The following is an 11,192-nucleotide window of genomic DNA, read 5'->3' as shown; positions in this document are numbered from 1 at the left end:
CATAATGGTATTTCCTCTGCTATGGATTTGCAACAGCACTGTATTCCAGAAATTAAAACTGAGAGTGAATGAATGAAAACAATGTGAAATCTGCACAGCAATAGTTTTCTGTAAATCAAGTTAAATATCAATAACTCTGTGTGTGTGTGTGTGTGTGTGTGTGTGTGTGTGTGTAAAATGATGCATAAAATGTAAAAGTTAAGAACTTCCCTTAACCAGGAGAGGGCCTCACTGAGAACAACAATCTAACAAGGGTGAGCTGGATAAGACAGGTTACAAAACATTAAAAGGTCAGACTCACAATGAATTATCTTTTGAAGAGCAGATGTGATCAGAAATATAATATAACATGTATACAATAACAGTAAATATACTGGGACTAAACATAATATATGAAAACAGATATACAGGTTATGAAAGGATTTGAACTCTAACAAAACATTTATTACAGATCATACAAAATAATAATGAATACAGATCTTTCAGAAATGTTTTTACACACTTTACATAATTTTTGTTATCTTTGTTACATCATTTTGTTCAGCTCTAATGACTTGTATAATGAACCTTATAGTTGAGACTTTGTGAGACTTTGCTGAAGGTTTATTGATATTATTTTACACTGCTTGGTAATCTGCGACCACGGTGAGACACTGATTTAGATCAACTGACATTTTTAGCAACCCGGCAAGTTAATTGCCTTTCCAAATGCAATCATGTGTCCACATTCCTGCCTGCTTGATATCGAAAACAACACCACGGGAAATGAAACTGAACCCACTTTGTTGCCGTTCTTGATAAAAAAAAAAAAAAAAAAAGTTTAAAAAATGGGTTGGTTTAATTAAGATAAGCTTATCTTAAAGCACTGCGCGAAATTAATCCTCAAATAAAGTCTGTTTTACTTGAATAAAAACAGTTTTGACAGCTTCACCGCGACACACCGGAAGTGAACTTTGCACCGGTGAGTCCTGAATGTGAACTCTTCCTGAGTGAGTCGCTGTTAACGCTATTAAAGTACGTCCTCTCCCAGCCAGTGATAAATACACTGAACACATTACATATCCCACATGTGAACCCCTGCCGTCTGTGTACATTAGAGCTACATTAAAACCACTTTAACAAACGGAGCTGCTGCTGCGCGTCGTCGGGCGGTGATGACCCGCTCCAACACAACGGAGCTGTGTAGGCAGACGGCGTCTTCTGCGCATGTGCGATCCGGATTTCGGGGATGGGTCTATTCATGGACTCAAGATGGCGACTCTGGCGAAAGCGCCAATATATTTACTGAAGTAGATGTCCAAAATTAACCGCGGTAGCGGCTTTTCTCAAGCCCCTCGGGGGTTCCGTGAAACATGAAGACCGGGAGCATGTTTTGGAAGAGGAAGTGACCGGGATCGATACCGTAACAAAGTCAGCGAGATGTGCGAGAGCTATGCCCGCTCGCTGCTGCGTGTTTCGGTGGCGCAGATCTGCCAGGCTCTGGGCTGGGATGCGGTTCAGCTCACTGCGTGCGATCTGCTGTCCGATGTGCTGCATCGATATATCCAGCAGTTAGCCAGGGCCTGCCATCGGTACTCTGAGCTCTGTAAGTGCTTTGTTTAGTACCCCGATTACTTTTTTAACCCGTTAACCTGAAGTAGTCGATCACGTTGTTGTTGACTGGCTCTGTGGCTGGCGCCCCCTAGCAATGGTTGATGTGTCAAAAAAGTACAGTACAGAGCGAAGCTGCTTCCTTGTATTATCGTTATTGTGGCTATGATGCTTTCCAGCTGTGATCGTCACATCGTGAGTAGTAGATGTCACATGCTTTAGCACCAAAGTCTGGCATTGTCTGTGAAGAGATTCAGTCTATCTGGTACCTGTTGAGTACTACTTCTTGCTCCAGGTTGAGTGTCAACATCAATCAGAGAACCTCCTTGCATGTGCAGCACAATCACCAGCATGTAGTCAAAACTTTAGTTCCAACCCTAGCAGTGTAGTTTAGTGAATGAGAGGTGTGCAGAGTGTGTGTCGGGGTTTAATGTCTTGTTTTGATGCTTGTTTTAGATGGAAGAACGGATCCAGTCCTGGATGATGTCAGCCAGGCCTTCAGGCTGCTGGGGGTCAGTCTGAGCGAACTGGAGGACTACGTCCACAACCTGGAGCCCGTGCCCTTCGTCAATCAAACGCCGCTCTTTCCTGTTAGCAAAAACAATGTCCTGCAGTTTCCCCAGCCTGGAGCCCGAGATGCAGAGGAAAGGAAGGATTACATTCCAGATTACCTGCCGCCCCTGGTCTCCTTACAAGAAGGTCAGTACATGTGATGACTATGTGCACATTTTAGTGTGTGTTAAGTGTTTTCCACAGGTAGAGAGTTTATTTTTTGCTGGACAACATGTTATCAACTAATCCAAAGTTGATGGAGTATACGTAATGCAGTCCAAAGCAACTCTGCAATTGATCCTATATTCTTAATGGCTTATTTTGTTGTTGTTTTCTTATATTTATATCAATGAGGGTGGACTAAATATCAGAAACACCTCTCGGCATAACAAATACAATTTAGTAGCAACACAAACTACATCCTACAAAATGATCATAAAGTTGAATCAACATAGCCGGAACATTATAACCTTCGTGAAAGTAAGATTGTATTAGACTCTGGTTTTAGCTTTAGCTAACTGAGTGTATACAACTTTATCTTATTAATGTGCCACCATACCTGTGTGTGCGTGTGCGTGTGTGCGTGTGTGTGTGTGTGTGTGTTTTAAAAGATGTGTTGTGGTTGTGAAAATCCTTGGGGATTCATTGAAAACAGAGCCTAACTATTTTTGTGTACCTTTTCTTTCTAGAAGAGGAAGAGGAGGAGGTCCTTGCTGACATGGGCACCTCAGCCGAAGCAATGCAGGTGGCACTGGAAGAGGATGAGGAAGAAATGGACGAAGATGAGACGGTCAACGATGAGAACCACCCACTGAAGAGGCACCTGGACAGTCCCGATGCAGCTATGGGCATGATGCCCACCTCCAAGAGACCACGCATGTACCCTGGCCTCAGCCCAGAATGGGGGGTTGAGCCCAGGGAGCCCCTCACCTCTCTCAACCCTCAACGTGTCCCCCCAGGCATGCTGCCTTCTCATGATAGCCTTGACCCCCTGTCACCTGAAACACCCTCTGGAGCCCTGCCTTCCTTCAGACCTCTGCCGGTAGTACCAAAACACTCTGATCAAAAGGGCCTCACCACTCCAGGAAGAAAGCCCAAGGTCTCATCCCCTGGCAGACAACGGACTAAGTCCCCTAAAGGGGTCATTCCTGTTCCAGTGGGTGGTAGTCCCATCCATTCTCCAAAACCGTCTAAGGAAAGGAAGAAATCCCCAGGAAGGACCAAGAGTCCTAAAAGCCCCAAGAGCCCAAAGATGGGTTCTGCCAAAGCATCCCAACCACAGAGCAAGACAGAAGCCTTGCATAAGCTGCCGCTGTCTACGCTGAGTGAGAGGATGGGCAAAGAGAACATCCATATGCGTCTAAATATAGAGGACAGGGAATTAGCTGAGGGCCCCTTCAAGAAACTAGAGCCTGATAATACAGCCATTGATGACTCCATTGATGCTGTGATTGCCAGAGCGTGTGCTGAGCGGGAGCCTGATCCTTTTGCTTTCTCCTCGGGCTCCGATTCGGACAGCAATGGGTTCTCCAGCCCCAGGAGGCTGACCATCATGGAGCCGTCTACACCTAAACTCCTGATTGGGGCCAGCAACTCTATAAAAGACACGTCTACACCACTTCACCCACAGGCACACCCAGGCTTAGGAAATTGGACTATGGATGACTCCATCAATGAGGTGATCCGAAAGGTCAACCAAGGGGGTCCATCCGCACCCCCGCCAAACCAAGGAGAATACGTGTCCTCGGGATCAGCCTCGCCACCTACTCCTGAACCTCTGCTCAAGGTGTTTGAGGAGAAGAACAAGATTGTGGCATCAGTGGACGTGAAGAAAAAGCTGAAGAAGGAGCTCAAAACCAAAATGAAGAAGAAGGAGAAAGACAAGCCGAAAGACAAGGACCGGGAAAAGGATAAGGGCAAGGTGAAAGAGAAGAACAAGGATAAGAACAGGGATAAAAACAAGGAGTTTTCCAAGGACGGCAAGATGACCTGGAAGGACTTTGGACTGAAGGATGACGAGCTCTTCGTTCAGCGAGACTTTACTCTGCCTGAGGGCTCCATCAAGATAAAAACCAGAGATGGAGATGGGCCTAAGAAAGAGAAGGAGAAACACAAAGACAAAAAGAAGGATAAAGAAAAAAGTAAAAAGGATAAAGATAAGAGGGACAAAGGTAAAGACCGGAGCAAGGAAGACAGGCAGAAACAGTCTGCCTTAGCCCCCTTCGCTCTGAGTGAAGTCCCACCACTGTTCAGCCCCTCTGCCTGCCTGCGCATACCCTCCATGCTTCCTCCTTTGGCCCCGATCCTCCAGGATAAGGACATAAAGAGCAAGGAGAAGGACAAGAAGAAAGACAAGAAGGAGAAGAAGAAAAAGAAAGATAAGGAGAAGGATAAGGAGCGAGAGAAGGCCAAAGAAAAGGAGAGGGAGAAAGAAGAGAAGAGGAAAGAAAAAGAGCGGGAAAAGGAAAAACGAGAAAAGGAGAAAGAAAAAGAGAGAATTCGACTGGAGAAGGTATTACCTTTTGGTTCGGTATGTCATTATGTGTCTGTGTTTGAGGCGTCACTGAAATTAACCTGGTTACCTTCCACAGGTGAAAGTAGACACTCCAGCAGCTTTACCGTCTCCAGTCATCCCCAGACTGACGCTCAGGGTGGGAGCAGGCCAGGACAAAATGTAAGCATGGAATGATGAATGTTTTCTAGGGATATTTCTTTCCATAAACTCTTTGCAGACTATTTGATGCTTTTTCTTGTACTATTTTAAAAAATAAACTGCAGCAGTATTGGGGGGCTCGGCAGGGTATCGAACCTCTGTGCTTTTTTTTGGTGCAGACTGAAATGTGTCTGTAGAATTATACTTTTAATTATTATTGTTATTATTATAACAATATTGAAAACTTTCCAGTACCTTAGACTTGAATTGAATGCCTGTTCAGATTCATTGTCAAGCTTTGATAAGATTCCTAATTAAAATCAGAATGTAACCAGACAATTTAATTAAGGCAAAGTTCTCGAACTTAACATTTGAAAAAGTTTGGCTTCTTTCGTTACATGAAAAAGAGGTTTTGTTTGTTACTCTACCTGAGTACATGTAAAACAAATAATACACTATACTGAATATACTGAAGAATAATATACATTAGAATATTAAAAATTATTATACAAAGCAGAACCTGAAATTAATAAATATGAAATAAGTACATATTAAAACAGTAAGATTTAAAAGCATGTTCCTAAAATGCCCCATGGGTACCGTGCTGTTGTTACTACATATTTAATTCACATAGTAGTTACATTTATTCTGACATTTGTTCATATTCTTTGCACTATATAACTTACACGGAGATAGTAAAGTCTCCCATTTGTGTTAAAATATATTTGTCTCTGTCCATCATCAGTGTTATCAGCAAGGTGGTTCCAAATTCAGAGCCCAAGACACCAATACCCAAGACGCCCGCCACGAAGTCCGGACCTGGGAATCGCCCTCGGACGCCCCCACCACCACCCACAATACTCGCCCCAATTGTACCCATTCTGCCCCCACCCGCCTCTCCACATCCACCAGCTCCTGCCCCTTCGGTGTTGCTCTCCCCTGGCCCTTTGCTCTCTCCTGCCGCATCCCTCAAAACACCGGTCCGCAGCGTGGTGACTGAGACCGTCAGTACCTACGTGGTGAGTGCTCATACTGTTGTTTATTGATAACGGGTACAGTGTGTCTAGGTGGGCAGTAAGTAAATTACAGCTACGATTAAACAGGCTACCTGGTTATTCGTGTTATATTTGCCCCGTTTTCCACTAATCTGGATTGTTTCTGTCACAGCTGTTTTGTTATTGAGTGGTGTTTTGCTGAGGCTTTCTGTTATGTGTATTAACCCAAGATCCGAGATGAATGGGGAAACCAGATTTGGATTTGTCCTGGATGCAACAAACCTGATGATGGCAGTCCCATGATAGGGTGCGATGACTGTGATGATTGGTATCATTGGTAAGAGACTTCTTTTCATTTTTGTGTTTTTTATAAAAGATAATAGCAAAGTTAGTTCCAATTATTACTGTCGATTACAGCCTTAATTTACTGTGTTAATTGATCAGTGTGGATACACACGTCGTTATTGTTAGTTATTGTTCTCAGTGCGGACGACAGGTAATGCTACACACAGTTTATGGTTTGGTAGTACATACCTCAGTTTTTGAGTCCCAGTTTGGTATGTTTTCGGTACAGCAGTGAAAAGAAATACTTATTTCTATTATTTATTTTAAAAAATGATGAAAAAATGATTTTTCACCGACAAATACAGTAAGAAAAAATAAATAAATGTCAATATGTCAGTAATGCACCATTCTTATTACTAAAGACTCATGTGTGCATCTTGGCAAATATAAAGTTCATTCATTTAAGTTTATTGTATTTATAATTAACTTAAATCAACTATTAGAGCAGTACAAGTTTTTTAACATGCAGTTCAACAGTTTCAAGGCATTTTACACATTTACTCTGTCTTTACCTCACTATCAACTCACGCAAGAAAATATTCACGTCTATAACAGTGTCACGCACACCTGTAGACTGTCTTCTTGTTATAAAATACACATCTGTGTGCGTGTACTCCAGTGTGTTCCCACAGTCATCCATAAATAGTCAATGCTAAATAGTTAATGAATATGCCGATGTGCTTAAGGAGCCTTTGTTGGAACAATCAAAAGTGGAAAAGACAGAGCAGCTAATTGAATATTATTGGGAAGTAAGTGCGCTCTCAGAAAATGGGAAGTTACTTTGGTAAAGGCTGAATAAACTCACGATAGACAGTAAATGTTTTGTGTTATTTTATGTTTATTTTGCATATATCTGATCCACCAACCAGCACTTATTTTAGTGCTTAATCTTAATTTTTTAAAAGGTTTTAATTCCTACAGTCTTCTCCCACTAAAATACCACAGCTAACCAACAGAGACTTGTAGCCAGATGAGGCTACAAAAATCTAAATGTTAAATTCGTAGACAAATACAGTTTGTCTTCATTGATTATATGGATACCAAATTGATAAGAAGACTGTTGTGTTTCTAAAGTATTGTTTTTACGGACACATAAGGAATTGTTAATAAGTCAAATTTCTTAAAGGGAGTTTAGCATAATATTTTGCCAATGCTTTAGTGTAATTCGAACTCTTATGTTTATTTTCTAACATTTTTTTGGTATTAAGGTTGAGGCAAAAAACAAATGGCCTTCACTGAGACACTGACGCAGCTACAGATGCCACAGAAACTAGCATGGTTGACTTCTATAATACCAAAGCTGAACTATCTACACTATAAACAAATCCACACAGTATTTAAGTAACTTGAGCCATTTCAGCTATTTTGATCCGTTTATATATTATAATTACATATAATTTCTCTATAAATTACAACTTTAGGCAACGTTTTGTGCATTGCAACCTCCTATAAATAAGGCCCCTGGAGGTCGTCCTTCAGAAATGAGAGTGTCTGAGTTAGGGTACTGGATAATTCCTGGATGACAGCTTGTCTTTGATAGAAATGCACATCTAAAGGACCATTATAGTGTGGCTCAAGCCCCGTGATAGATTAATCCATGTGCTGCCGTTGGCAATAGCTTTTTTCATTTATGTTTCCAAAGACATAGCATCATTTAACTTTGATTCAATATGTTGCCACAGTTTTTTGTCCGTTCTACTCTTTGTCATTGTACCGGGAAACCAAAATGCTTCCAAATGATGGATCTAAACAACATCCTCCAGCTCTGGTTTCTCATTTGTTGTTTGTCATTTCTCATAAATTGTCTCATTGCCCAATAAGACTCACACTTTAGAAATGTCCCACACTCGCCAAGACATAAACTCAATTTGACAACATTATTTATCTATCTATTGATTTATTTTAGTCCAATATATGTATTGGTTTAAAAATGTTTACACAATACAGATATATATACACACAAAAACTATGAATTAAAAAATAACTGAACAAAATAAATTCATTAGTTTATAATACTTATTTAAAAGCTTATCCCCCCCCCCAGAAACTACAGAATTGGTTGGGGTGTGACAATATCCTGGAATTAAAAGATGAAATATTGATAACATGTTAATAATACACACATGATGATATTGTATAAATAATCCAGCACCTCTTAAATCCTTTCAGTTTCTTTCTGTTCTCGCACACTGGGAGTAATTGTTCTTTATGTATGCTTTTGTACAATTGGTTCAGGTACAGTTGGTTACATACACTCTCTCTCTCTCTCTCTCTCTCTCTCTCTCTCTCTCCACCTCCCTACACTCGTATTTTGAGTGTAATTCAATGCAAAAAAGAGACAAAGTTACATATGAATTTGACAGTATTATAATGGTGAAATCCTGATATTGTGACAGCACTATCTCCAAGTAATGCATGAATATTTTAGAATATGTGGCCTTTATTTATGTCAGCTTGTCCATGGCTAGGCAACTTGACAGGCTCCTCAGGCACTGATTAACAGTTGATGCTTCAGTTTGTTCCATTTAAGTATTAATCTTATTAAATTTGTAATTATTTTGGGCATACCAAACTGAACACCCTGCATCCGTTTGGGACTAATACATGTGGTGTTAGAAATGTAAAAACAATACCTGTCTCCTCTGTATCTTTTTTTACTCACCTGAACTTCTTTTCTTGTCTGTCCAGGCCTTGTGTTGGGATCCTTACAGCCCCTCCCGAGGACCAGCAGTGGTTCTGTGTTAAATGTTCCAGCAAGAAGAAGGACAAAAAACACAAGAAAAGGAAACACAAACTGCATTGAGACTATGCAAAAAGCACATATTTTGGACTTTTTTGGACTTGAAGCCATCACTGAACACTCGTGGCACTGCTGTAAAATAAAAAAAAAACAACGTTTAAAACTATGGCTGATACTAACACCTGATGATTTTTTTAATGATGTCAGCCATGATGCTTTGTGAGTTGGTAAGAAAAAAGGCTTTAACCAGCACATGTCCAGCCTTAGTTCTCATGTGGGCTCTGTGGATTTCCCTTTTCACCTGTAAATTGTTTGCTTGTTGTTTTGGATGTCCAGTCACAGGAGATCGTGACAATAGACCTGTTTTACAGCAGCCATTTTTACATTAAATAGTAGGGTAAACACAGGCGTTACCAATGATACCACTCACGGTTTCGTTCCATTCAGGTCAAACAGATTCAGGATGCTGCTGTTGTGCCTGTTGACTCACTCGAAAAGGCTCTGCTACACTAAATGGAATTGAACCTCAGTTAGTATCATTGGTAACATCCGTGTTTACCCGACTATTTTCATGTCAAAATGGCTGCTGTGAAAGGGGTCTATTATGTTCGTATAAGGAGATCATGACAAGTTGTCCAAGATGAGAGCTCAACAAAGCAGAACCAGAGAACAACTAACATCCATCGTCTTTATTTCTGTTTCCTTCTTGAATTACCTCTAACCTTTCCCCAGTTTTCTGCAGTGTCATTGAAATGTCATGTATATAATGATGATGGCATCAGGTGTGTATAAATGTGTCAATATCAACTTCCAAGCCAAGTGCATTTTGTTCTTAGGATTCTAAATTGTTAAATCCATTTTCAGATATTGGTTTTTAACTCAAATGATTTTCTGTAATTTCTGTATATTTTTTAAATTTAAAAGTTTGTATTTTTATTTTTTCTTCATATGGATTTGTCCTGGAGGTATACTGTAGCTGTGCTTGTAATGTAATTCATTTCGCTGATATTTCAATATTAAAGATGAACAGTCTGTGTACTCACAGACTTTAAGATGTAAAGCTCATTACCATCAAAATTGTACCCACATTTCCTAATTTTACTTTCAACCTGGACATACATCTCTGCATTTACCCACATTTTTGCCACTAGCTTGTTTGTTTGCATTTGTTTTACAAATAAGAGTAGCTTGGAGATATTTTAACAAACTCAGTTTCATATGTTGAATTTTGTTCCTGCTCATTTTAGACTTGATGATAAAACAATTTGTCATCAGTTGATTTTGTCTAAGCAGTGTGCAGTTGGATGCAGATCAAGTTCAGGATCCTCCCTTGCAGCAGTCTGTGCAATGCATTAGCCTAGATTTGGAGCTATTCTGCTGAGTTGTCATTCAGTACTTCACCTACATAAGATATGTGGGAGAGTGCTTGGAACAGAGTAACAGTGCACAGGGAAGTTTTATTGTGGATTTGTGATGATTGCTTACGTCTTAAAGGTCCAGTGTGTAGCATTTAGGAGGATCTATTGGCAGAAATATACCTAATATAATAATATAATATTCATAGGTATGTTTTCATTAGTGTATAATCACCTGAAAATAATAATTATTGTGTTTTTGTAACCTTAAAATTAACTGTTTTATCTGCAGAAGGAGTGGGTCCCCCTCTCTAGAGGCCGTCACATTGAACCACCGTGTTTCTACAGTAGCCCAGAACAGACAAACAAAACAGTGGCTCTAAAAAGGCCCTTTTGCATTTTTTTTGCCACCATATAGTTTCCCCTACACACTTTGAAGGCTACACTATGTTGAGATAGTTGCAATCTGCAACTACACCACAAGATGCCACTAAATCCTACACACCGGTCCTTTAAGAGTGTGTCTAAAAATGTCTCTTGTACCAGTTGCAGCAAAGTTGTTGTTGTTGTATGCTTTTCCTTCAGTGACCACACGGTGTCATTCTTCATGCACACTGTGGCATTCTGCTCATGACATGTATAGACACCACAGCAGACTCACAACTAACGTGTTTCACCACATTCTGAATGTCAGAAATGTAACAGGTGTCTCTTGGTTGATGCATGTGGAATCCTTATCTCGCAAAGCATGCCTTTAAGTAAAACTATCCTCCCAAGTGCCATCCTCTGTGAGAGTATCTGAGACTTCTATAGAAAATAATGCGCTGTCTTTCTTTTAATTGCTGGGAACAATCAGCAGACCAGTGCTGATTGACCTCAGAAGTCTAGCTGATATTATAACATATCAGAAATGTATTTTGGTGCAAAACTGTTTAATGATTTATGAACAGTAGCAGTACCTT

General features: G+C 40.3%; 1 protein-coding gene across 1 annotated transcript; it reads left to right on the top strand.

The window, feature by feature from the left end:
* The first annotated feature begins 1,224 nt into the window (after positions 1-1,224).
* taf3 (TAF3 RNA polymerase II, TATA box binding protein (TBP)-associated facto) lies at positions 1,225-9,935 on the top strand. Its single transcript, XM_051382944.1, has 7 exons — positions 1,225-1,585; positions 2,047-2,289; positions 2,832-4,654; positions 4,734-4,816; positions 5,541-5,814; positions 6,021-6,127; positions 8,824-9,935. Exons 1-7 carry the CDS (start codon positions 1,420-1,422, stop codon positions 8,936-8,938), a joined length of 2,811 nt encoding a protein of 936 aa, XP_051238904.1. The 5' UTR covers positions 1,225-1,419; the 3' UTR covers positions 8,939-9,935.
* Positions 9,936-11,192: the final 1,257 nt, after the last annotated feature.

The sequence above is a fragment of the Dicentrarchus labrax genome, unplaced genomic scaffold (assembly GCF_905237075.1).
Source record: "Dicentrarchus labrax unplaced genomic scaffold, dlabrax2021, whole genome shotgun sequence".
Lineage (NCBI taxonomy): Eukaryota > Metazoa > Chordata > Actinopteri > Moronidae > Dicentrarchus > Dicentrarchus labrax.
This window is presented reverse-complemented; position numbering and strand designations above follow the sequence as displayed.